General features: G+C 43.9%; 1 protein-coding gene across 3 annotated transcripts in view; it reads left to right on the top strand.

Moving 5' to 3' along the window:
• The window catches only part of LOC133448221 (poly(rC)-binding protein 2-like), an 81,748-nt gene extending 54,754 nt beyond the window's left edge, over positions 1-26,994 (top strand). For 2 of the 3 annotated variants that reach the window (XM_061726559.1, XM_061726560.1), the window contains 8 exons: positions 1,004-1,078; positions 3,754-3,828; positions 4,736-4,777; positions 4,858-4,936; positions 6,148-6,194; positions 12,996-13,165; positions 15,809-16,304; positions 24,827-26,994. In XM_061726559.1, the coding sequence (XP_061582543.1) occupies positions 1,004-1,078; positions 3,754-3,828; positions 4,736-4,777; positions 4,858-4,936; positions 6,148-6,194; positions 12,996-13,165; positions 15,809-16,280 (960 nt within the window). In that variant the 3' untranslated portion in view covers positions 16,281-16,304; positions 24,827-26,994. Of the gene's footprint in view, positions 1-1,003; positions 1,079-3,753; positions 3,829-4,735; positions 4,778-4,857; positions 4,937-6,147; positions 6,195-12,995; positions 13,166-15,152; positions 16,305-24,826 lie in introns of those variants that run through there. The other variant, XM_061726561.1, reaches the window with a different exon arrangement.
• Positions 26,995-27,621: the final 627 nt, after the last annotated feature.

Consider the following 27,621-nt stretch of genomic DNA (forward strand, 5'->3'; position numbering starts at 1 on the left):
CTGCAATAGTTCATCTGACAACTAGTGTATCAGCATTCTGGAGCTGATTGGTCCTTCCATTCTGGAGCTGATTGGTCCTTCCATTCTGGAGCTGATTGGTCCTTCCATTCTGGGAGCTGATTGGTCCTTCCATTCTGGAGCTGATTGGTCCTTCCATTCTGAGAGCTGATTGGTCCTTCCATTCTGGAGCTGATTGGTCCTTACATTCTGGAGCTGATTGGTCCTTCCATTCTGGGAGCTGATTGGTCCTTCCATTCTGGAGCTGATTGGTCCTTACATTCTGGAGCTGATTGGTCCTTCCATTCTGGAGCTGATTGGTCCTTCCATTCTGGAGCTGATTGGTCCTTCCATTCTGGGAGCTGATTGGTCCTTCCATTCTGGGAGCTGATTGGTCCTTACATTCTGGAGCTGATTGGTCCTTCCATTCTGGGAGCTGATTGATTGGTCCTTACATTCTGGAGCTGATTGGTCCTTCCATTCTGGAGCTGATTGGTCCTTACATTCTGGAGCTGATTGGTCCTTCCATTCTGGGAGCTGATTGGTCCTTCCATTCTGGAGCTGATTGGTCCTTACATTCTGGAGCTGATTGGTCCTTACATTCTGGGAGCTGATTGGTCCTTCCATTCTGGAGCTGATTGGTCCTTACAGCATCATTAGCTGCAATACTTGCTGTTGAATCTCAATATAATACTAGTAATAATATGTTGCAGAACTACAGTCATATCATTCATGCAACAGCTAAAAAACAGTTTTAACAACACTCGCCCAAATCAATATCGGAATTGGATCGGATCAAAACTTGATAATCGATACTGAATCTTAAGAATCGGAATCAAATCGATTCTTGCCATTTGAATGGATCGCCCAGAGATGTTTTTGTAGGGGAAGTGGTGTCACTGCAGAAGCCGTTGGTGATTATTGGTGATTATAGAATCCTGTTGTGGTCAAGTTCCTGAGAGAACTGATAAAACCTCCATGTTTTTCTCTCTCCCCGTTCCTGTAGTCTCCACCGAAGGGAGCAACCATCCCGTACCGGCCCGGACCGAGTCCAGGGACGGTGATGCTGGCAGGAAACCAGGTGAGCTGCAACTCCAGCTGTATCTCCAGCTGTATCTCCAGCTGTATCTCCAGCTGTATCTCCAGCTGTATCTCCAGTTGTATCTCCAGCTGTATCTCCAGTTGTATCTCCAGTTGTATCTCCAGTTGTATCTCCAGTTGTATCTCCAGCTGTATCTCCAGCTGTATCTCCAGCTGTTTCTCCAGCTGTATCTCCAGCTGTATCTCCAGCTGTATCTCCAGCTGTAGTTCCAGTTGTATCTCCAGTTGTATCTCCAGCTGTATCTCCAGTTGTATCTCCAGCTGTATCTCCAGCTGTAGTTCCAGTTGTATCTCCAGCTGTATCTCCAGTTGTATCTCCAGCTGTATCTGGTGGGGGTGTAGGAGGAGGTGGGAGAGAGGAGGATGATGGCTAAGCTGTCATCCATGATGGAGAAGGACTCCCACCCCATGAAGGACACCTTCAGAGCGCTGGAGAGCTCCTTCAGCGACAGGCTCCTTCACCCTAGGTGTGTGAAGGAGCGCTACAGACGGTCCTTCCTCCCTGCAGCTGTGAGACTACACAACCAGCACTGCTCACAGTAGACCACAAACAATACAAACAATCCTGACAATAAAAACCATTCTGCAACGGGCATAAATAACATCTGTAAATATCCATCTGTTTTTTCTTTTTGTATACTAGAATTTTTTTATTTATTACTATTTTTATTCTCCTTCTTATTCTTCTTATTATTATTATTGTATATACTGTTTATAGTGTTATAGTGTTTATTATTATTATTATTGTTGTGTGATATTGTGTGATATTGATGCCTCTTGTTTTGCACTATCCCCTTTGCTGCTGTAACCTGGAAATTTCCCCTCTGGGGGACTATTAAAGGATTTCTTATCTTATCTTATCTCCAGCTGTAGTTCCAGTTGTATCTTCAGTTGTATCTCCAGCTGTATCTCCAGTTGTATCTCCAGTTGTATCTCCAGCTGTATCTCCAGTTGTATCTCCAGCTGTATCTCCAGCTGTATCTCCAGCTGTATCTCCAGCTGTAGTTCCAGTTGTATCTCCAGCTGTATCTCCAGTTGTATCTCCAGCTGTATCTCCAGCTGTAGTTCCAGTTGTATCTCCAGCTGTATCTCCAGTTGTATCTCCAGCTGTATCTACAGTTGTATCTCCAGCTGTATCTCCAGTTGTATCTCCAGCTGTATCTCCAGTTGTATCTCCAGCTGTATCTCCAGCTGTAGTTCCAGTTGTATCTCCAGCTGTATCTCCAGTTGTATCTCCAGCTGTATCTCCAGCTGTATCTACAGCTGTATCTCCAGTTGTATCTCCAGCTGTATCTCCAGCTGTATCTACAGCTGTATCTCCAGTTGTATCTCCAGCTGTATCTCCAGCTGTATCTCCAGCTGTATCTCCAGTTGTATCTCCAGCTGTATCTCCAGCTGTATCTGTATCTCCAGCTGTATCTCCAGTTGTATCTCCAGCTGTATCTCCAGCTGTAGTTCCAGTTGTATCTCCAGCTGTATCTCCAGCTGTAGTTCCAGCTGTATCTCCAGCTGTATCTCCAGCTGTAGTTCCAGCTGTATCTCCAGTTGTATCTCCAGTTGTATCTCCAGCTGTATCTCCAGTTGTATCTCCAGCTGTATCTCCAGCTGTATCTGTATCTCCAGCTGTATCTCCAGTTGTATCTCCAGCTGTATCTCCAGCTGTAGTTCCAGTTGTATCTCCAGCTGTATCTCCAGCTGTAGTTCCAGCTGTATCTCCAGCTGTATCTCCAGCTGTAGTTCCAGCTGTATCTCCAGCTGTACCTCCAGCTGTATCTCCAGTTGTATCTCCAGCTGTAGTTCCAGCTGTATCTCCAGTTGTATCTCCAGCTGTATCTCCAGCTGTATCTCCAGCTGTAGTTCCAGCTGTATCTCCAGCTGTATCTCCAGCTGTAGTTCCAGTTGTATCTCCAGCTGTATCTCCAGCTGTATCTCCAGCTGTATCTCCAGCTGTATCTCCAGCTGTAGTTCCAGCTGTATCTCCAGCTGTATCTCCAGCTGTAGTTCCAGTTGTATCTCCAGCTGTATCTCCAGTTGTATCTCCAGTTGTATCTCCAGTTGTATCTCCAGTTGTATCTCCAGTTGTATCTCCAGCTGTATCTCCAGCTGTAGTTCCAGCTGTATCTCCAGCTGTATCTCCAGCTGTATCTCCAGCTGTATCTCCAGCTGTACCTCCAGCTGTATCTCCAGTTGTACCTCCAGCTGTATCTCCAGTTGTATCTCCGGTTGTATCTCCAGCTGTATCTCCAGTTGTATCTCCAGCTGTTTCTGTATCTCCAGTTGTATCTCCAGCTGTATCTCCAGCTGTATCTCCAGCTGTATCTCCAGTTGTATCTCCAGCTGTATCTCCAGTTGTATCTCCAGCTGTATCTCCAGCTGTATCTCCAGCTGTAGTTCCAGTTGTATCTCCAGCTGTATCTCCAGTTGTATCTCCAGTTGTATCTCCAGCTGTATCTCCAGCTGTATCTGTATCTCCAGTTGTATCTCCAGCTGTATCTCCAGCTGTATCTCCAGCTGTAGTTCCAGTTGTATCTGTATCTCCAGTTGTATCTCCAGCTGTATCTCCAGCTGTATCTGTATCTCCAGTTGATTCTCCAGCTGTATCTCCGGTTGTATCTCCAGCTCTCACTCTGTTGCGTCTCTTTGTTCCGGTTGAAGGTTTTCGAGGCGTCGGACTTCGGCTCCCATCATCCTCTGTTCTCGGTGTCTCAGGGAGGAGTGGACCTGCACCAGGTGAGTTTCAAACATCTGGTAACTCAACACTTCAATCTGATCCACTGCTGTTTTCCTCTGATGTTTCTCCGTTGGAAGAGTAAACTCAATAAATACTGCAACAAACATGTGTCTCGTCCATGAGGCCAGATGTTTGGGGTGTTGACAGTCGTCTGGTTAGTGATGTAGCCACATCCCCGTCCCCCCGTTGTGGTAGTAGTTTAGTTTAGTAGTTTAGTTTATTTGGTCGATCAGTTTCAATTGATACAATATGTTGCATTTCATTTCCTTTCGTAGGAAAGAAATAATAAAAAAAGAAGTTAAAAAAAAGAAGTAAGGAATAAACCACCAAAAAGGTGTAGGCAGAAGCCTAAGCTTATTGTGCCTACTCTTTTTAACTTTGTTTACTTAATAGTTGATACTAATACAACAACGACAAACAATCTACTACAACAGAAAACAGCAAAATAAACACACATGCAAAACAAGAAGGAAGACAAACGTAAATATGACAGAAAAATCAAGTAAAAACCAAACAGAAGACGGATCTCAGAAAAACAACTAACAGAGAAAAAAAAATCTCTAGAAGAGTGAAAGCAAAAGGAAACCAAAGACCAATCATTACATTTTTTGGTATATAAATATTATTATTACAACAACAATTATTCTTATTATTGTAATCGTTTCATATAGTATGGAGTATAATAAATATATATATATATATATATATATATATATATATATATATATATATATATATATATATATATATATATATATATATATAGACGGCCGTTTACTGGCTCGTCTTCACACAGGAAATGTGGATATGGAGCTAGAACAGTCTCAAAAGTGACAGATGCACAGGGTGATTTGCAAATGCACAGAACACGCAGATGCACTGACAACGTATTTTCTTTGGTTTCAGACGTACGCCGTCCAGAGCCACTACGGAATCCACCATTCAGAGGTAAAACCGTCTTGGTCCTGGAACTGGTCCTGGTCCAGGTCCTGGTCCGGGTGGTTCTTATGTTGTGGTTTCTCCGTCAGATGGCGAAGCTGCACCAGCTAACGATGCACCAGCAGGGCCTGAACGCCATCAGCCAATCAGCAGCGCCGGTTCTACCGGGTTGGTATTAGCACAAACATCCCTCACGTAGCGTAGCTAACAAGTCTGTAGTGTTTTATTAGCCATAGCAGTAGCAGTATCAGTAGCAGCATTAGCATTAGCAGCATTAGCATTAGCAGCATTAGCAGCATTAGCAGCATTAGCAGTAGCACCATTAGCAGTAGCAGTAGCAGCATTAGCAGTAGCAGCATTAGCAGTAGCAGCATTAGCAGTAGCAGCATTAGCAGTAGCAGTAGCAGCATTAACATTAGCAGCATTAGCAGCATTAGCAGTAGCAGTAGCAGCATTAGCATTAGCAGCATTAGCAGTATTAGCAGAATTAGCAGTAGCAGTAGCAGCATTAGCATTAGCAGCATTAGCAGCATTCGCAGTAGCAGTAGCAGCATTAGCATTAGCAGCATTAGCAGCATTAGCAGCATTAGCATTAGCACCATTAGCAGTAGCAGTAGTAGCAGTAGCAGTATCATCATTAGCAGTAGCAGTAGCAGCATTAGCATTAGCAGCATTAGCAGCATTAGCAGTAGCAGTAGCAGCATTAGCATTAGCAGCATTAGCAGCATTAGCAGTATTAGCAGCAGTAGCAGTAGTGGCATTACCATTAGCAGTATTAGCAGTAGCAGTAGCAGCATTAGCAGTAGCAGTAGAAGCATTAGCATTAGCAGCAGTAGCAGCATTAGCAGCATTAGCAGCATTAGCAGTAGCAGTAACAGCATTAGCATTAGCAGCATTAGCAGCATTAGCAGTAGCAGCATTATTTATTTTTATTTATTTATTTTATTTCATTCTTTATTTCATTCAAAAAAACAAAACAATTTAATACAAACACAAATACAAATGTTCCTAACTTATGAATGAAAAGGGAGCAGAAAGAAGAAGAATCTTATCTGATCTGCCCCTTTCACAAATAACATAAATTAATAATAATAAAAAAATAAAAAACTATATTATTATTATCAGCATTAGCAGCATTAGCAGCATTAGCAGCAGTAGCAGTAGCAGTAGCAGCATTAGCAGCATTAGCAGCATTAGCAGCATTAGCAGTAGCAGTAGCAGTAGACAGACAGACAGTTTAAGTTGGACAACTAAACGTTTTTGAGCCGTTTGTGAAAGTTTGTTTGACGCGTTTGTTTGATGAGTAGAAACCGTCACTGGCTTGTTGATTGACGGCCGGTTTTCCCGTATCCATGGTAACGCTTCTCCTTCTCTCCCAGTGGACGCCGGTTCCCAAACGTCTCAGGAGCTTCTCATCCCCAACGATGTGAGTACAACGGACCAATCACAGAGCAGCATCAGCAGCATGAATGAATGAATGAATGAATGAATGAATGAATGAATGAATGAATGAATGAATGAATGAATGAATTAATGAATGAATGAATGAATGAATGAATGAATGAATTAATGAATTAATGAATTAATTAATGAATGAGTTTTATTTTTGTGTCATGTCTGACCCATCTCTTACAGGATTATGGGACACCAGAAACAGAAAATCATCAATGTACAATATTACACTCACTTAATTGGGAGCTGCACAATGTACACCGGAAAAACAAAATAAATACATCAAAATTAAATAGAAATTAAATAAATAAATAAAATACTTAATATTTCTTTCTCCCCAACAAAAACCAGAATGGATATTTTCAATGTTACTTTTCTTCATTTATTCCACGCTTTCTCTAAATAGTCAGCAAGTGCAAATACTTTATAATCAAAGATCCATTTGAGTCTCTCAGCATCACTTACCCACACAACTACTAGTAACTACTACTAACTACTAACTACTAACTACTACTAACTAACTAACTAACTAACTACTAGTAACTAACTACTACTAACTAAGTACTAACTACTACTAACTAACTAACTAACTAACTAACTAACTAACTAACTACTAACTACGACTAACTAACTACTACTAACTAACTACTAACTAACTAACTAACTAACTAACTAACTAACTAACTAACTAACTACTACTAACTAAGTACTAACTACTACTAACTAACTAACTAACTAACTAACTAACTAACTAACTAACTAACTACTAACTACTTACCCACATCTTGTCTTGTATGTTACTTGGTAGTAATTTGTTGAATGCTTTAAATAAGATTATTGATGTATAATATTTTACAAGATCATGGATTTTTTAATAGTTTTGACTGAATGAACAAAATCTGAGTGTGTTCTTGAAATCCAACCTTGAATAATTTGCTGATCGTTTCTGTAACGTCACTAATGGATTAATTGTGCGTTGGTAAGTATGGGAGTTCTATGTAATTGGGATGAATTAATTAATTAATTAATTAATTAATATGGGATTATACCAAGGAGCAGTACAAAGTACGGAGTGTATTTACATCAAGTATGGGTTTCACTTTATTTACTATTGAAAGGCTTTTAGAGATTTGTGTTTTTATGTCTCTGGTGTTTGTTTGCTTTCCATGATAATTTACTATCTATTATAACTCTATAAATTTATTATCTAAATTTTCAATATGGACATCTCCAATCATTATCTGTAGTTGTGAGTTGGTTATAGAGTTTCCAAACATCATTGCCTTAGTCTTATTTAAATGTAATGATAATTTATCTGTCCATCCACTTCTTCAATTTATTTAATGACTCATTTACAGTGTTTACAAGTTCATTATAATTATTACTACTAAAGAATATGTTGGTGTCATCTGCAAATAGTATTAGTTTTAGCGATAGAGATACATAGTGTCACGGCTCAGACAGGACAGAGAACCCAAATGCACAACACCAGGCAGGATCAGAATCCAAGAGGCTTTAATCTTTGTCAAAAGGCAGGCAGGGGTCAAACCGGGGTAGTCAGGCAGATCAGGCAAACAAAACCAAAACGGGCAGGCAAAAATCCATAACCCAAGAATCAGGCAGGGTCAAAGACAGGCAGGCAGGCAGGCAGAAACAGAACAGGATATGAAGGCTGGAAAGCGAGGATAAAACACACGACAATCTGGCAAACTAGAAGGTGGAAATGGGCCGGTATATGAGGGGAACTGCTGATGAGGGAAACCAGGTGTGGAGCTGGGCTGGGGAAGCACAGTAGAAGGGAATGACTGGATCTCTGGCTGATTAGGGTGGCAGGATCTGGAAAAACAGGGGAGTGAGTTAAACAGTAAAAAAACCTATCCTACACTGTGAAACTGTGACAGAACCCCCCCCTCAAGGGACAGATTCCAGATGTCCCAAAACCCCCCACCCCGGGCAGGAGGAGGGGGGTCCGGAGGAGGGCCCCGGCCAACACATGGCCAAAGCTCCGGGGCCTGTCCTCGGTGCCGGGCAGACCGGCGAGGCAGTTCGGGGGGTCGCCCTTGGGGCGTAACAGGCGGATCCGGGGGTCGGTCTGGGGGCTTGGCAGGCGGGTCAGGGGGTCGGTCTGGGGGCTTGGCAGGCTCGTCAGAGGGTCGGTCTGGGGGCTTGGCAGGCGGGTCAGAGGGTCGGTCTGGGAGCTTGGCAGGCTGGTCCGGGGGTCGGTCTGGGAGCTTGGCAGGCGGGTCAGGGGGTAGGTCTGGGACTGCAGCAGGCTGGTCAGGGGGTCGGTCTGGGAGCTTGGCAGGCGGGTCAGGGGGTCGGTCTGGGACTGCGGCAGGCTGGTCAGAGGGTCGGTCTGGGACTGCGGCAGGCTGGTCAGAGGGTCGGTCTGGGAGCTTGGCAGGCGGGTCAGGGGGTCGGTCTGGGACTGCGGCAGGCTGGTCAGGTGGTCGGTCTGGGGGCTTGGCAGGCTGGTCAGGGGGTCGGTCTGGGACTGCGGCAGGCTGGTCAGGGGGTCGGTCTGGGACTGCGGCAGGCTGGTCAGGGGGTCGGTCTGGGACTGCGGCAGGCTGGTCAGAGGGTTGGTCTGGGGGCTTGGCAGGCTGGTCAGGGGGTCGGTCTGGGATTGCGGCAGGCTGGTCAGGGGGTCGGTCTGGGACTGCGGCAGATCCATCCAGGATCGCCTCAGGAAGGGGAACAGAGACCACCTCCAGAACAGAGACCAGCGGGGCCGCCTCAGGAACGGAGACTGGCTGTGGGACCGCCTCAGGAACAAGAGTCGGGGCTGACAGGAGGCGGGGAGCCGGAACCGGGGCAGACAGGAGGCGGGGAGCCGGAACCGGGGCAGACAGGAGGCGGGGAGCCGGAACCGGGGCAGACAGGATGCGGGGAGCCGGAACCGGGGCAGACAGGATGCGGGGAACCGGAACAGGAGCCGGAACAGGAGCTGGAGCTGGAGCTGGAGCAAGCTGGGGCTGTGGCTAACGCCTTCGTCGTTGCCTCCCCTGAGCCCGCAGGCTTCTGGGCCCACCCAGAGCCAGGCGTGTTCCCCAGAAAGGGGGAAGGGACTGGGGTGGGTCTGGGACCACCTCGGGAACAGCAACAGGCCGGAACTGGGGGCATGTCCCCGTCCCCTTCACCGTACAGTGGTAGAACTCCACTTGGTCCCCATAAAAAAAATCCCACAAATCCTCTTCCTTACGTGGTAGGTCCATGTTGGCTGGGTTCAGTCTTGGGCCAGATTGTACTGTCACGGCTCAGACAGGACAGAGAACCCAAATGCACAACACCAGGCAGGATCAGAGTCCAAGAGGCTTTAATCTTTGTCAAAAGGCAGGCAGGGGTCAAACCGGGTAATCTGGCAGATCAGGCAAACAAAACCAAAACGGGCAGGCAAAAATCCATAACCCAAGAATCAGGCAGGGTCAAAGACAGGCAGGCAGGCAGAAACAGAACAGGATATGAAGGCTGGAAAGCGAGGCAAAAACACACGACAATCTGGCAAACTAGAAGGTGGAAATGGGCCGGTATATGAGGGGAACTGCTGATAAGGGAAACCAGGTGTGGAGCTGGGTGGGGAAGCACAGGTGAAGGGAATGAGTGGATCTCTGGCTGATTAGGGTGGCAGGATCTGGAAAAACAGGGGAGTGAGTTAAACAGTAAAAAAACCTATCCTACACTGTGAAACTGTGACACATAGAATATGTCATTAATAGAAACACTGAACAGTTTTGGTCCCAGAACAGAGCTCTGGGGGACGCCACAGGAAACGATGGTTTCCATCTTACTGCTATTAACCTTTTTGCTGCTGTTAGGCCAGCAAGCTAAATTCGTTTTTGACATAGTGAAGCATTAATTGTGGATACATTCATACAAAATTACATACAACAAAATTTCCTTGCTTAAATTTCGAGAGTGCCACGGCGGGCTGCTGGCCATTTGTGTACATTGCTGCATTTTTCAGCAATAAAGGTGAAGGACTCAAAACTAAGTCCGATGACACCACCCCTGACTCTCTATGTCAAACCATTCAAAAGTTATCGGACTATCACATATCGACCAATCAGAAAAAGGGGCGGGGCTTATTCATGCCAATGAAGGTAAAGTACTCAAAACCGAGTCCGATGACACCACTCATGACTCTCTATGTCAAACCATTCAAAAGTTATAACATTTACTGGGGTGTATTTACTGTGTGTGTGTGTGTGTGTGTGTGTGTGTGTGTGTGTGTGTGTGTGTGTGTGTGGGGGGGGGGGGGGGGGGGGGTATTTAACGGCTGCCACCATGTACTGGTAGGAACCGGTTCCAGCTTGCCGGCCGTGAGGCTGCAGAACTGGGGGTCAGCTAAGGTCAAAGGTCAGGGGTCAGATTTTTCAAATTCTCAGGTTAAAGTATATTAAAGGTATTGTGACATGAAAAACACATTTTTCTTGATTTTTTGTGTTTTGTTGGGTGTCTTGACATCAATTACACCCAAAAAACAACAAACTTTTAACATTCAGTGTATTGTGTGCTTTCTGGGAGTTTCCGCATAACTATGCAAAAACGGCGCATCTGGTTGGGTGGCGGGCCGTGACGTCAAGGCCCGCTAAATCCCCGCCCCCTCCACCCAGCTCCCTGCCTCCTCTCCTCTCCTCTCCAGCGCACCATAAAGGCTGATTTATGGTTCCGCGTTACACCGACGCAGAGCCTACGGCGTAGGGTTACGCGGCGACGCGCACCGTACGCTGAACCCTACGGCGTAGGCTCTGCGTCGATTTATCGCGGAACCATAAATCAGGCGTAACACGGAGCTGTTTAGAGCCTCTTCTGTTCTCATCACCAGAGGACAGCTGCTAAAAAGACCCGCGGCCACTGACTGGACTTAAGATAAGGAGACACTGCTGCTTGCATGCCTTTATTTTTGTGATTGTTTGCTGTGAACTGTCTGCTTCGCCCTTGCTTTTCCGTGCATGCATGCTTCGCCTGTCGCTCCCGGCTTAACTCTCCGACGCCGCTGTGAGCGTATGGCTTGCAGGGAGCTACGGTCACGGACTTCATCCCCGGGCTGTAGTCGCCCTGTATGGGCTGTGTGTGTGGGTGTTTGTGGTTCGGTGTGCGCGTGTGTGTGTGGAGACGGCAGAAGTGTGTAGCAGTTGGGTTGGAGGAGGTTGGGAGGAGGAGCGGGGCAATGATTGACAGGAAAGGGGGAAAAGGAAGCGTTTTTCTCAGTGCAAAAAAACACCGTCATAAAAAGCCAGGAATGGAGTACTAGAGTGACGTTTTTCTTGTTACACCCTTTTAGACACATTTGAGGGATGTTGGCCAAGACTTTTAATAGTGTTAAAAGCATGTTAAAAATGATCACAATAGAGATCCCAATACCTTTAAGGCTTTAGTGACTGAGTCATGTGACCAGTTCAGGCTGAACGACTCAGCAGCTGAATTCTGGTTACCCCGGCAACAAGAACCTCGACTTCAGAACCTTCCGGTTTGGCTGTGAGAAAAACCCAGATTTTGGCTTCTGACAAGGTCTCAAATAACTCCGATTTGTGATAAAACCGTAGCTCTTAGCTAAAAAACGAAAACATTGTGAGAGACACAGAACCCGGCAGATTCTGACTATCTTAATTTTATTCAGATATTCCTTAAAATGAGTGAGTAAGCTCAGTGCGAAGACAGAGTGAGATTCTTTTGAAGAAAACGATTGATTACATCCCAGTCAATGGAGACTGAGACAGGTATTGGCGCCGCTCTAACCCCCCCCCGCCCCTGTTTAAATTTTGTGCATACCCCAACTGTCAAAGTCACATTTTATGAATCCCAACACCTATGACTACATTCTGACCAAAAATTATTTGTCTCCTTTTTACGGTTTGCCCGCGAGCTCGAGTTACAAATAAAAATGTGGGTTATTTTTTACTGTTTCTCATATTTTAAAAGAAAGTTTACATTTTAGGAAAAAACTGTTTTCCTCCATTTTGAAGTTTCACATTTCTACGTGTAGGTATGGTAAGCTAAGGTTTGGAAATCTGGAAATGTTTTTGTATTTCGCGCAAAAACTATTTGCCGCTCTGATAATTCAGAGGACAGTAGTTAAATTCAGGGCCTAAAACTTTCTAAATCGGTTCAGAATTTTTCGAGTAACGGTGTGCGAGTAGTGAGGCCCCAAAGTTCTCCCAATGCGTTCCGGATGGGCCAAAAAGCGCACGTTTTCACACAACGTGCAAAAACGTGCACACCAATCGCTAATAAAAGTCATACCACTCGATTCCCGATTAGGGCGCACGTTTCTACGTTTTTCTACGCCACTAATTAAATGCACACTGAACATTTCCTGTAAAGGAGATAGATAGATAGATAGATAGATAGATAGATAGATAGATAGATAGATAGATAGATAGATAGATAGATAGATAGATAGATAGATAGATAGATAGATAGATAGATAGATAGATAGATAGATAGATAGATAGATAGATATATAGATAGATAGATAGATAGATAGATAGATAGATAGATAGATAGATAGATAGATAGATAGATAGATAGATAGATAGATAGATAGATAGATAGATAGATAGATAGATAGATAGATAGATAGATAGATAGATAGTGGTATCATCAGCGTAGAGAATGAAGAGAATGGGGCCGAGCACTGAGCCCTGGGGGATTCCGTGTGAGACGGTGGCATGTGACCTCTGACCCCAATCCTAACTTCTGACCTTAACCTTTGACCTCTGAGCCCAATCCTAACTTTTGACCTTGACCTCTGACCTTTCCTCCTCCCTTGCAGCTCATTGGCTCGATCATCGGCCGCCAGGGCAGCAAGATAAACGAGATCCGGCAGGTTTCTGGGGCCCAGATCAAGATCGGCAGCCAGATGGAAAACAGCAGTGACCGGCACGTAGCCATCACCGGCTCGCCGCTAGCCATCAACCTGGCCCAGTACCTGATCACTTCCTGGTGAGCACCCGCTAACCGCTAGCTATCCACCTGGCCCAGTACCTGATCACTTCCTGGTGAGAACCAGCTAACCGCTAACTGCTAACCATCCACCTGGCCCAGTACTTGATCACCTCCTGGTAAGAACTCGCTAACCGCTAACTGCTAGCCATCCACCTGGCCCAGTACCTGATCACTTCCTGGTAAGAACCCGCTAACTGCTAGCCATCAACCTGGCCCAGTACCTGATCACTTCTGGACTGGAGCTTCACTAACTTTTTACCTCTAAATCCTGATAAAACAGGTTATTATTTTTTGGTCCAAACACGTCTTCGACACAAAACCAAAACCAAGTGTGGGTTCTTTAGTTTCAGCTCCTGGACTGGTCCAGTCAGAGTCCAGACCTGGACCTGGACTGGTCCAGTCAGAGTCCAGCCAGAGCTTCAGAAGGAGCTTCAACCAGCTGCTAGTGACAAGAAACTTGCTTTTCCTTGGTTTCCTGCCTCATTAGATCGTTCCGAGATGTTAGGGTTAGGGTTACAGTTACGGTTAGTGTTGTTAGGGATAGGGTTAGTGTTGTTACGGTTAGGGTTATGGTTGTTCGGGTCAGGGTTAGGGTTGTTCGTGTTAGGGTTGTTAGGGTTAGTTGTTTGAAGCTCTCTCGATGAACCCCCCACCTCATCCGACGACTGGGTGGTTACCAGGGAACAAAGGCAATGCGCAGGCCGGCGCACGTCGTCCGCAGCTCTCCTGACCTATTTCTGCACTATCCACCAAAAGAAACTTTGTAAAAATGTGGGAAACTCCCTTAGAGTTCTGGAAGTAATCAGAGTTACCAATTCAGCTCCTCGTTTGGTTGAGAAGGGGCAGGACCAGGGAGAGGTGTGTGGAGTGACAGGTCTCTCCCCCACCTTGACGGTCCGTTATCCTGCCCCTTTCACTCCCACGCAGCACGAGGGAAAGAAAGAGGAGAATGGAGTCTTGAATGTCTTGGTAAATCCAGGTTAGGGTGAGGTTGGGGTTAGGGTCAGCGGTAAGGGTTAGGGTAAGGGTTGGGATGGGGGTAAGGGTTAGGGTCAGGGTTGGGGTTAGGGATAGGGTTAAAAAGGTCCAGAAGATTTCCACGAGCACCAAGATGAGGTCCATGGAGGGAGCAGGGTTAGGGTTAGGGTTGTTAGGGTTAGGGTTGTTAGGGTTAGGGTTAGGGTTAGGGTTAGGGTAGCCTTCTACACACCTAGTTCCTCAGGGTCAGACGGAAGTTCCAGCTCGTATTCACACTTTCATAACAGATATGGTGGCAATGTCGTTGCTGATTTCGCTGGTCAATCTGCTGACAAAATGCAGGACCGATGACTTCTAGAAACATTCAGGATCTCAGTTTCAGATTTTATACGGCAGACTAAATGGTTCTGATATCACATGATGGATTTATGATGGTTCTGTGTTTGCTGGTCTAGATATGTTCAAACCTTTGAACTCCCTCTTTTAGTCCTGCACTTGTTTGGTAAAACATGATAAAAGTCCTGCAGGGTTCAGTGCTAGTGTCAATCTTGTTCAGTTTCTACAAGCAACCCTTGGGAAGTTTAATCCAGAATCAGCATCATTCACTACGCTGATGATACGCAGCTGTATTTGTCTATGAAGATGAAACAGAACCGTTAGATAAACTACACGATTCTCCAGAACGGCTCAGCAGGATTTCCTGCCAGTAACTCTGTTTTCTGCACCAGAACCTTGAGCTTGTTTTGTGCCGGTTGTGTCTCCTCCTCCCTGAGCTTGTTTCTAACGTTGTGCCGGTTGTGTCTCCTCCTCCCTAAGCTTGTTTCTAACGTTGTGCCGGTTGTGTCTCCTCCTCCCTGAGCTTGTTTCTAACGTTGTGCCGGTTGTGTCTCCTCCCCAACCATCACCCCGACCGAACACCGAACCCCTACAATAATCCGTAAACCTCAAAAACACCTCATTTTGGTTTGGTCCGTTTTACTCATTTTTATTTTTTACTCTCCAAAAGATCCAGTCCAGGTTTCATTCCTCTTTGGTTGAACATGTCTTTCGTTTAACCCTCTAACCTCTTCATCCCCAACTCCTATCCTTCCTGTCCTCCCTCCACCTCCTCTCCCCATCCTCCCTTTCCTCTCCACATCCTCCCTTTCCTCTCCACATCCTCCCTTTCCTCTCCCCATCCTCCCTTTCCTGTCCTCCCTTTCCTTTCCTTCTCCACCTCCTCTCCCCATCCTCCCTTTCCTGTCCTCCCTCCCTTTCCTCTCCCCATCCTCCCTTTCCTCTCCCCATCCTCCCTTTCCTGTCCTCCCTTTCCTTTCCTTCTCCACCTCCTCTCCCCATCCTCCCTTTCCTGTCCTCCCTCCCTTTCCTCTCCCCATCCTCCCTTTCCTGTCCTCCCTTTCCTCTCCCCATCCTCCCTTTCCTCTCCTCCTCCACCTCCTCTCCCCATCCTCCCTTTCCTCTCCCCATCCTCCCTTTCCTTTCCTTCTCCACCTCCTCTCCCCATCCCCCCCTTTCCTGCCCTCCCTTTCCTGACCTCCCTCCCTTTCCTGTCCTCCCTCCCTTTCCTGTCCTCCTCCACCTCCTCTCCCCATCCTCCCTTTCCTCTCCTCCTCCCCATCCTCCCTTTCCTCTCCCCATCCTCCCTTTCCTCTCCTCCTCCAGCCTAGAGACGGCCAAATCCACGTCCCAGTCGTCCTCCATGCCGCCCCCCGTTGACCCGACCATGAGCTTCACCCCCCCTGCCTCGTCCTCCTCCTCCTCCCCCCTGGGGTGCCCACCCATGGGTGCTCCCATGGGTGCCCCTCACCCCCACGCTCCGGCCCTGGGTGCCCCCTACGCCCTCCCCCTGTCCAGCCTGCTGGGGGTCAAATCCCTCCCCTACCTGACCCTGACCTCCATGTCCACCATGTCCTCCACCCCCCCCGCCGCGCCGGGGCTCCAGGGCTCGGGGCTCCAGGGCTCGGGGCTCCAGGGTCCGGGGCTCCAGAGCTCGGGGCTCCAGGCTCCGGGGCTCCAGGGCTCGGGGCCCAACGCCGTAGCCGCGGCGGCTGCGCTAGCCTCCTACACGGCCAAGATCTCCTCCTCCGCCAACGGGATGAAGAAGCCGGAGAGGCAGAAGTTCTCGCCGTATTAGTGGAGGAAAGGAAACGCCTCGGAGGTAAGGGGTCTTTTATTATTAATAATAATAATAACTAGAAAATTTCCTCACAGACATTTCGACTGTGCCACAGGGGGCTGCTGCCCATTTGTGTACATTTCCGCGTTTTTCAGCAATAAAGGTGAAGGACTCAAAACTAAGTGTCTCCACCCACGACACTATGTCAAACCATTCAAAAGTTATCACACTATCACATATCAACCATATATATATATATATATATATATATATATATATATATATATATATATATACATACATACACCATGAACCAGTTCGAGGCTGCAGGACTGGGGGTCGGCTAAGGTCAAAGGTCAGGGGTCAGATTTCCCAGAATTCTTTTACTTGTCTCCATTTTTAAGGTTAAAGTATATGAAGACTTTAGTGACTGAGTCATGTGACCAGTTCTGGCTGAATGAGTCAGCAGTGACCTCTGGTTGCCCCGGCAACAAGAACCTCTCTTCAGAACCTTCCGGTTTGGCTGTGAGAAAAACCCAGATTTTGGCTTCTGACAAGGTCTCAAATCACTCCGATTTGTGATCAAACCGTAGCTCGTAGCAGAAAAACGAAAACATCGTGAGAGACACAGAACCTGGCAGATTCTGACAATCTTAATCTTTATTCAGATATTCCATAAAATGATTGCGTAAGCTCAGTGCAAAGACAGAGTGAGATTCTTTTGAAGAAAACGTTTGATTACATTACAGTCAATAGGGACTGAGACAGGTATTGGCGCCGCTCTAGCCCCCCTGTTTAAATTTTGTGCATACCCCGCCTATCAAAGTCACATTTTATGAATCCCAACACCTCTGTCTACATTCTGACAAAAACATTTTTGTCTCCTTTTTACGGTTTGGCTGTGAGCTCGAGTTACAAATAAAAATTCAGGTTATTTTTTTACTGTTTCTGCCACTCTATGAAATGACAGCCGCACTCTAGATTTGACGAAAAAGTGATTTCCAGTCCTTGCTTGTGTGCTCATATTTTGAAAAGTTTACATCTTAGGAAAAAACTGTTTGTTTTGGAGAGAAGGGAAGTTTTCCTCCGTTTTGAAGTTTGAATGACATTTCTACGTGCAGGTATGGGAAAGTTAGGTGACTCAGAAAAAAGGTGAATTTTGGCTTTTTTTTTTTACGTTTTCCCATCCACTTTGAATGGGTTTTTTTGGCCGTTTTTTTGGGAATAACTTTGGGAAAAATGGGAATTTCACCACCAAAAGTCATAGCACACTATTCCCAATAGAGACGCACGTTTTGATATATGATTCGCCTGGGTCCTCCCAAATCTGTAGGAGGAGTAGCGAACCGAAATCTGGCCAGAAAATGAAAAGATAAACACGCAGGCAGGGGCGGAGCAGGGGTCCCAGCCTAGGGGGGGGGCGGAGCATTCTAGATGGGCCCTTGTGGCCTAAACATCCCCGTTAAAACATAATCACTAAAAAAATGCCACAGATCAGCTCCTCTGACACACAACCACAGCACGCAGGCGACACGGTCAGAAGAACCATTCAATGATGTTCTAGCACCATGGATTTTGCCAGTCATTATGTCAAAACTAATTATAAGCCTAATGCAGACTTTAAGATATAAGTATCAAACTGGAGATAAAAATCAAATGAGATCCTGTGATGTCTATGGAAGCCCATTTCCGCCAGTAAAAGAAAAAAATAAGATGAAATCTTAGCCTTAAAAATAAAAATATCCCCACGGTAAGTCATAATTATGACATAAAAAGTCATAATTTCGACTTTCTATCTCATAATTTCGACTTTCTATCTCATAATTATGACTTTCTATCTCCTAATTTCGACTTTGCTCTTATCAACGGAGTGTAGAGAGCACGGTGAGGTTTGGTAGTCTGGCCTCATCCATGCAGCCTCATCCTTAAAAAGTCTCAAATTCCATTTTTGCTAAAATGAGGCATTTAAATGTCTTAATTTGTCTTAAATCTCAATCCAAGGGTCTTCATTTTACTCAATAAAGAGTTTATTCCATTGTTTTGAGGAGAATCTCCTGCGGATGTCCTAAATCTGTGTTGCCAGGTTGGGCAGGTTTCAGGCCAATTGGGCTGAAAAATATATATTTGGGCTGCTTTTCCTGGTTTTTACTAAATATTTAGGAGAAATTATTAACAAAAAAAGTTTCCATTATGGCAGAGAAAAGTAGAAACTTACACAATAAACTCACTGATAATATATTTGCTTTAATCTACTGTGAGCTCGAGTTACAAATAAAAATTCAGGTTATTTTTTTACTGTTTCTGCCACTCTATCAAATGACAGCCGCACTCTAGATTTGACGAAAAAGTGATTTCCAGTCCTTGCTTGTGTGCTCATATTTTGAAAAGTTTACATCTTAGGAAAAAACTGTTTGTTTTGGAGAGAAGGGAAGTTTTCCTCCGTTTTGAAGTTTGAATGACATTTCTACGTGCAAGTATGGGAAAGTTAGGTGACTCAGAAAAAAGGTGAATTTTGGCTTTTTTTTTTTTACGTTTTCCCATCCGCTTTGAATGGGTTTTTTTGGCCGTTTTTTTGGGAATAACTTTGGGAAAAATGGGAATTTCAACACCAAAAGTCATAGCACACTATTCCCAATAGAGACGCACGTTTTGATATATGATTCGCCTGGGTCCTCCCAAATCTGTAGGAGGAGTAGCGAACCGAAATCTGGCCAGAAAATGAAAAGATAAACACGCAGGCAGGGGCGGAGCAGGGGTCCCAGCCTAGGGGGGGCGAAGCATTCTAGATGGGCCCTTGTGGCCTAAACATCCCCGTCAGAAGAACCATTCAATGAGGTTCTAGCACCATGGATTTTACCAGTCATTATGTCAAACCTAATTATAAGCCTAATGCAGACTTTAAGATATAAGTATCAAACTGGAGATAAAAATCAAATGAGATCCTGTGATGTCTATGGAAGCCCATTTCCGCCAGTAAAAGAAAAAAATAAGATGAAATCTTAGCCTTAAAAATAAAAATATCCCCACGGTAAGTCATAATTATTATGACTTATGGATATGGATAATAAGAAGACATAAAAAAGAATACTATGGTGATTTACTAAATAAAAATAGAAACAATATAAAGGCTACATGGGGAATAATAAATGGTGTAATAAAAAATGATCAAATAAAATCAGCTCTTCCAAATTATTTTGTGAAAGATAACTATGACATTAATGACAAAACTGAAATAGTAAGCAAGTTTAATGATTTTTTTGTAAACATAGGCCCTAGTCTTGCAGCAAACATACCAACAATAAAAGACAATACAGATGAAAACACAATAATGGATAATGTGAATAGCATTTTTCTTGGTAAGGTAGAAAAAGAAGAAATACTGAATATTGTAAAAAGTTGTGCAAGTAAAGGATCTACTGACTGTGCAGATATGGACATGATATTAGTAAAGAATATAATTGAATTGGTTATTGAACCATTTACATATATATGCAATCTATCATTTTCAACGGGGATATTTCCTGATAATATGAAAACAGCAAAAGTAATTCCACTCTATAAAAATGGAGATAAACATGTTTTTTCCAACTACAGACCAGTATCCTTGCTTCCACAATTTTCAAAAATATTAGAGAAATTATTTGTAGTTAGGTTAGATACATTTATTGACAGAAACAATATTTTAAACAATGGTCAGTATGGATTTAGAACCAATCACTCCACATCAATGGCACTTATGGAATTAACTGAAGAAATTTGCACTGCAATTGATAAGAGACATTTTTTTGTAAGTATTTTTGTTGACCTCAAAAAAGCCTTTGATACCATAAATCATACCATACTTCTAAAAAAATTGAGCAAATACGGTATCAGAGGGGTGGCACATCAATGGGTCTCAAGCTACTTGGAGAAGAGAAAGCAGTATGTGCAGGTAAATAATGTCAAATCTGAATCACAATTTATTAAGTGTGGCGTTCCTCAGGGCTCGGTTCTTGGGCCAAAACTGTTTATTTTGTATATTAATGATTTTGTTTATGTTTCCAAACTGCTCAAATGTATTTTGTTTGCAGACGACACTACTTTATGTTATTCTGGGGAAGATTTAACATATGTGTTGAATGTGGTTAAAAAGGAATTTAAAAAAATAAAAACATGGTTTGAGGTAAATAAATTATCAGTGAATCTTGAAAAAACAAACTTCATGATATTTAGTAACAGAAAAAGAGAAACAGACACTTCAATTAATATAGATGGTATTGAAATTAATAGAGTAACAGAAACCAAGTTTTTGGGTGTCATGCTGGATGAGAATTTGAATTGGAAATCACATATCAATTATACAAAGATAAAAATATCAAAAACAATTGCTCTGTTACACAAAGTTAAGGATTTATTGGACAACAAAGCATTGTACATTTTATATAACACTCTGATTGTTCCATATCTGACCTACTGTGTTGAAGTTTGGGGAAATGCCTGTAAAACATTTATTCAATCAATTTTCATTCTGCAAAAAAGAGCCATAAGGATAATTAGTAGAAAACGATATAGAGATCCAACAAATCCATTATTCCTTCAGTTAAATTTGTTGAAACTTCATGAATTAGTAGACCATAGTATTTTGCAAATTATGTTTAAAGCTCATAAAAAAACTTTACCAATCAACATTCAGAAAAGATGTTGAGTTTGATTGACATACCCGTAGGCGGTGGTAATTTTATTTAATGTTATTTTAATTTTATTTTAGTTGTTTTTATTCACTTAGTTTTTTGTTTTTTTTTAATTATTATTAAATGATGTTATTTGTGAAAGGGGCAGATCAGATAAGATTCTTCTTCTTTCTGCTCCCTTTTCATTCATAAGTTAGGAACATTTGTATTTGTGTTTGTATTGAATTGTTTTGTTTTTTTGAATGAAAATAAAGAATAAAATGAAATGAAATGAAATGAAAATGAATAATTATGACATAAAAAGTCATAATTTCGACTTTCTATCTCATAATTTCGACTTTCTATCTCATAATTATGACTTATCGTGGGGATATTTTTATTTTTAAGGCTAAGTTTTCATCTTAGCCATAGATGTCGGATTCGCCAAGTAGCACAATTCAGACACACGTGTTCAACCTACACGACAACAGTTTACAATGTGCGACGACATGCATTTAACACAATCAGACACGGCGGTCAAACAGCAACAAACAATATAGGAAAAGCCATATATTCAGCGTCATGAAAATGTTATCAGAAATAATTAATATTATGACAGCTTACCAATGATGGTTTCATCCAGCGATGGGCAGAAAACCACAACAAAAAATATTTCCATCATTGAACGATCCAAAATGCATAAACTTTAATTTTAAAACTTTTTCAAACCCAAAATATTTCCGAACCATCAGCCGGTTCTTCATCACCGCAAATCTTTTAATCACTTTGCTCTTATCAACGGAGTGTAGAGAGCACGGTGAGGTTTGGTAGTCTGGCCTCATCCATGCAGCCTCATCCTTAAAAAGTCTCAAATTCCATTTTTGCTAAAATAAGGCATTTAAATGTTTTAATTTGTCTTAAGTCTCAATCCAAGGGTCTTCATTTTACTCATTAAAAAGTTTATTCCATCGTTTTGAGGAGAATCTCCTGCGGATGTCCTAAATCTGTGTTGCCAGGTTGGGCAGGTTTCAGGCCAATTGGGCTGAAAAATATATATTTGGGCTGCTTTTCCTGGTTTTTACTAAAGATTTAGGAGAAATTATTAACAAAAAAAGTTTCCATTATGGCAGAGAAAAGTAGAAACTTACACAATAAACTCACTTTTAATATATTTGCTTTAATCTACTCAATTTTATTGTAGTTTTTGTTTGGAGTCTGAACTTTTTTTAGGTTATTTAGTAATGTGAAGATGAAATGTATTACGGGTGGGTTTTACGGTGGGTTTTACGTTGCATTTGGGCTGGAACCTGTCAGATCTGGCAACCTCAAACTCAGCACTGGATTTCTTAATGACTCGTCTTTTTGGTCACAATAAACTTGCTCTTATCAATGGTGATGTCCCTCTCGATTGAGAGGAAGGTGAGGTTTGATAGTCTGGCCTCATCCATGCAGCCCGGATATAATTTTCAATCAATTTCAGCTGCTGAAACTCAGCATGAGTTTAAGGCTCTGATGCGACAACTGGCTAAAAGTAAAGCCTGATTTATGGTTCCGTGTTAAACCGACGCATTGCTACGGCGTAGCCTACGGCGTAGCCTACGGCGTAGCCTATGGCGTAGCCTACGGCGTAGCCAATGGCGTAGGACGCCGTAGGCTCTGCGTAGGTGTAACGCGGAACCATAAATCAGCCTAAACAGACAACATGCACGTGCGAACCCGTGCATGACAGGCAGAAACACACGGGGAGAAGGGACTATTTATTTTATTTTTATTTTTTAAACAACTTTATCCATATGAACGCTAGTGTTATACAGTCCAACTTTCCTTATTTTATTCAGCACACTTTTTTTTTCCTCTTCAGCGTGGGCCCCCACGCAGCAGTGGGCCCGGGGCGGCCGCCCCCCCTGCCCCCCCGCCTGCTCCACTAGTGCACGCAGAATAACAATGGATGCCTCGGGGCTTCACTCCTCTCCATTGCTATGGCATAACTATGGAGGAGGAGTGGCTCGTGGCGCATGCCCCGTGGCACTAATAATATTAATAATTAAAGCTGCAAGCAGCGATGAACGGGACCTCGCGCGTGCAATTTGCACCAATTATGGTCAAGGACTCAATACCGTCTCTCACCTGAAATGAGCTGGGATTTGCTCCAGCAGACTCGGTATAGATAATGAATGGATGGATGGATGGATGGATGGATGGATGGATGATGGATGGATGGATGGATGATGGATGGATGGATGAATGGATGGATGGATGATGGATGGATGGATGGATGGATGGATGGATGGATGGATGGATGGATGATGGATGATGGATGGATGGATGGATGGATGAATGAATGGATGGATGGATGATGGATGATGGATGGATGGATGAATGGATGAATGGATGGATGGATGATGGATGGATGGATAGACTCAAAACCAAGTCCGGTGACACCACCCATGACTCTCTATGTCAAAGAAAATGGCATAAATTTTGCCAAATTTACACGATTAATTCAAAATGGCCGATTTCCTGTTGGGTTTCGGCCATGGCGCCAAGAGACTTTTCTTTAAGTTGCTACATGATACAGGTGTGTACCGATTTTCGTGCATGTACGTCAAACCGTATTGTGGGGCTTGAGGCACAACGTTTTTCAAGGGGGTGCTGTTGAGCCGTTAGGCCACGCCCATTAATGTTAACCATTAAATATCACATTTTTCACCAGGCCTGGCTTGGTGCAAAATTTGGTGACTTTTTGGGCATGTTAAGGGGGAAAAATAGGCCCTCATTTCGTCAGAAGAAGGAAAAAACAAATGAGAAAAACAAGGGAAACAATTCCTACAGATACAATAGTCAGTGCTCGGGCCCTAAAAATACATTTTATTTATAGGCGCCTTTCAGGACACTCAAGGTCGCCGTACAAAAGGACAATAAAAACAATAAATAACATGACAATCAATCAACAGGTAGAGCTGGGTGTCGTCCGCATAGCAAATGAAAATGAATGTTGTAATTAAGGAAAATCCTGCCAAGGGGGAGGAGCTAGATGACGACTGGTACTTCCTGTTTGCATCAACCCTGTTCTTCTTCTTTGCTAACGAACTCCTCGATGGGACCTGGAGATCTTTGATTGGAGTGGAACTCTGTTCACTCTTATTTATACCACCTTTTGAGTCGGGTCCACAAAAACACTATTTTAGACGCGAGCGATGAGACATGACAACTTTCCTTGGCTTTTAAAAGTTTAACGCCGAGATGACCGAGCCTTTTCCCCCCCCGGGCTATGGAACAAACTGCAACTTACGCACCATCTCTGACCTTAAAACCTATTTATTTAGAACGGCTTTAACACCCAGTAGTGTGGCGACACTTTTTACTCTTTTATTATTTTTATTCTTTTTTTATTCTATTTATTTCTATTTATTTTTTTACTCTGTCTCATGATTGTATGTTGTATTTCTGTATGTTTTATTCTGTAAAGCACTTTAGCTCTTACAGGTACAGAAGAGAATCAGGGCCAGGCAGGATAAAAAATAAAAATAATATTTTAGAGGAGGAAGATTTTTTTCACATTATGCACTTCGAGAAAAAAGTAGAAATGTTGAGATTAATGTTGAAGTACAATTTCGAAAAAAAAGTCGAAATGTCGAGAAAGAAGTCAAAATTTCGTGAATAAAGTTGAAATGTTGAGAAAAAAGACGAAATTTCAACTTTATTCTCGAAATTGTATTTCAACATTTACGTCGACATTTCGACTTTTTTCTCGAAGTGCACAATAAAAGCAAATCTTCCCCTCTCAAATATTGTTTCTCCTGCCCTGATACTCTTCCATATAGCGGTGGCTGTAAAGGGCTGTGTAAATAAACGACATTTACATTTAAACAGCATCACATCATCAGTCTAACCTCGTCTTTTGTTTCTCCTCAGCTCGTCCTCCCCAGAGTCCGGACCGGCACCGTCGTCGTAGCGACCGCTAACTGAGGTTCTTTGGGCCAATCAAAGCCTGTAAAAGCCATAGACTCCGCCCCCTCGTCTGTGCCCCGCCCCCTCTTATACTCGTATATTTATTAATTATTAATCCAGAATATCCTCTCAGAGTTTCTAGCACTGTTCACTGAGCTGCGGCTTTTCTGTAGCCGACCTGCAAACGACTGCTTCCTGTCTGCTCCATTCCTTCCTTTTATATGAATTTACTTTATTTATTTTGTGTAAAAAATGATTTAAACACACAAATTTTATCTTTTATTAACTGTGATTTTTTTCAAAATACCCATTTGAGATGTTATTGTTTGGATTATTTTTAACTTATGAATGAGGGTATTAATATGCAGTTTTTAAGACTTTTGTTTCCAAAGTGACTGCGGGTAAACACTGTAAAAAAAACGACTACTATTTTAGTTTAATTTGTTGGTTTTTGTGAACAAATTTATTTTTTTCTTTTTGGAAAAAAGATTCACTGTAGCCTTTTATGCTAATAGGTTGTTTTTGTAAGTGTAGACTTTTCACTCGTGAGTTCATGACACCACGCTGACCCGGGACAGTCCGACCGTTAGCCCGGCCCGGATCAGGCTAACGGTCCGACCTGGGACGGGCTAACGGTCCGACCCGGGTCAGGCTAACGGTCCGACCCGGATTGGTCAACACACCTTCAGTAGCTGCAGACGTATTGACTCATGTACGGGTGGTTTATGCTTCTGTGCAGCTCCATGCTGTTATATTGGGAGGTGGGGGGGCGCTAACCCTTAGGCTAACCCTTAGGCTAACCCTAACCAACCAATAGGTGGTCAAGATGGTGATCGGGAGATACCTGGTGATTGATCTGACGGATCATGTCTCTACATAGAAACCTGACCGGACCGGCACCGTCGTCATAGCGACCGCTAACTGAGGTTCTTTGGGCCAATCAAAGCCTGTAAAAGCCATAGACTCCGCCCCCTCGTCTGTGCCCCGCTCCCTCTTATACTCGTATATTTATTAATTATTAATCCAGAATATGCATATATACATAGAAACCTGATAAACTCATCTCAATAGTCTGGAGACGATCAAGACTAAACTCCCCCGACTAGCAAAATATGAGTGAATCAACGTTGAGATATAGGCAGAAATATTGAAACCATGTTGAATCCATCTTGAAACCTGGTCCGCGAGTAGAGAGAGTAGAGGCTCCAATCTGGCCACCGAATCAGAGTAAAAGAAAATAATAATGACAGCCGTCGCAGCCGCCGACGTTGAACCACCTGCATGCTAACCCTAACCCTTAACCCTAACTAACCCTAACTCAGAGATACCACACCACACACCACTGACAAAGTACTTTAGTGCATACGGATCTCAACTGGATGTACGATGGAGAGTGCAACACTACCTTCTGCAATCTCTGGAACCGCTAACGAGCGTAGGAGGCAGAAGCGTATTGGTTCCCCTCAGGGGGCCGCAATCACCCAACTAACCTTAACCCTAACTACCCCTAACCAACGCCAACCCTAACTCCTTAACCTAACCCCAGCTACTCCTAACTACCCCAAACCCTAACTAACCCTAACCAACACCAACCTTAACCCCTTAACCTAACTCCAGATACTCCTAACTACCCCTAATCCTAACTAACCTTAACCCTAACTAACTCTAACCCCTTAACTCCAACTAACCCGAACCCCTAACTAACCTTAACTAACCCTAACTAACTCTAACCCAGTGCTGCACCATCTCCACCTTCGCAGCCTCTTCAAAAATGCAGCAGAGACACAAATAATCATGATTATCTGCCCGTCTACGTCTTCGATCGATTCCTGTAAACTCTGAACCTCAAAAAGAAAGTAAAGAACTTCTGGCTACAGCGCCGCAGAAACCCCCCCAGTGTTCGATGAAGGAACTACAGCATAAACGCTGCGTAGAAGCATAAACCCCACCGTCTCCCGGGGGACACGTCTGTCCGAGTCCGTCCCACTTCACGGTTCCAGCTTCCACAGAACCAGAACCAGGATCAGGGTAGAACCACGTAGCAGACCGGCACTCTGTCCCACCGCTAGCTAGAACGATGAACCGGCACTCGGTCTCACTGCTAGCTAGAACGATGAACTGGTCACGCATTTTTCTGAAGATGTTCACAATAAAATGTTCTGGTTCAAAATCTGTCTCCAATCGTCTGTTCAGTCGTAACTGTTGGCTTGTGTGATGGTCACGTGTCCAGAAGTCGGGCGAGCCGCCGGTTCTTCTTCTTCTGCAGTATCACGACCGGACCGAGAGAACAGACGATGGAGCCGGTCCGACTTGAGCAAACCACCTTTATCAGGTCCTGGGGCCTCCAGGCCTGAAAGGTTCCAGGGTTATTAATTATTATACTATATTATACTTTCTTATCCAGTTATACAGAGACTCCACCTCTGACAGAGAAATAACCATCAACTCCGGTTTAACAGCTTCTGTTGCCTGGAGACGAGTTGTGTCTGATAAAGAGTTTTTAATTAATTACAACCCCCAGTAAAAACTGCTGCTCAGCACCACGGAGACTGGAAACAGTGGGTTGGTTGGGTATTTATTGCTGTCTAAGAGGGGCCCACAATACAGTTCCTTCCGGGGCCCCGTGAGAGTTTTCTCCGGGCCCACAGTGAGGCGTCCCCCCCCAAACCCCCAACACTGGCCCGGTCTGGGCTACCACACTCCGGACCTCAAGAGCCCACACAACAAGAAAAAGGTACTCACTCTGCAGTTTTGGGGGA

This window comes from Cololabis saira, chromosome 8 (genome assembly GCF_033807715.1).
Source record: "Cololabis saira isolate AMF1-May2022 chromosome 8, fColSai1.1, whole genome shotgun sequence".
In the NCBI taxonomy this organism is placed as follows: Eukaryota; Metazoa; Chordata; class Actinopteri; order Beloniformes; family Belonidae; genus Cololabis; species Cololabis saira.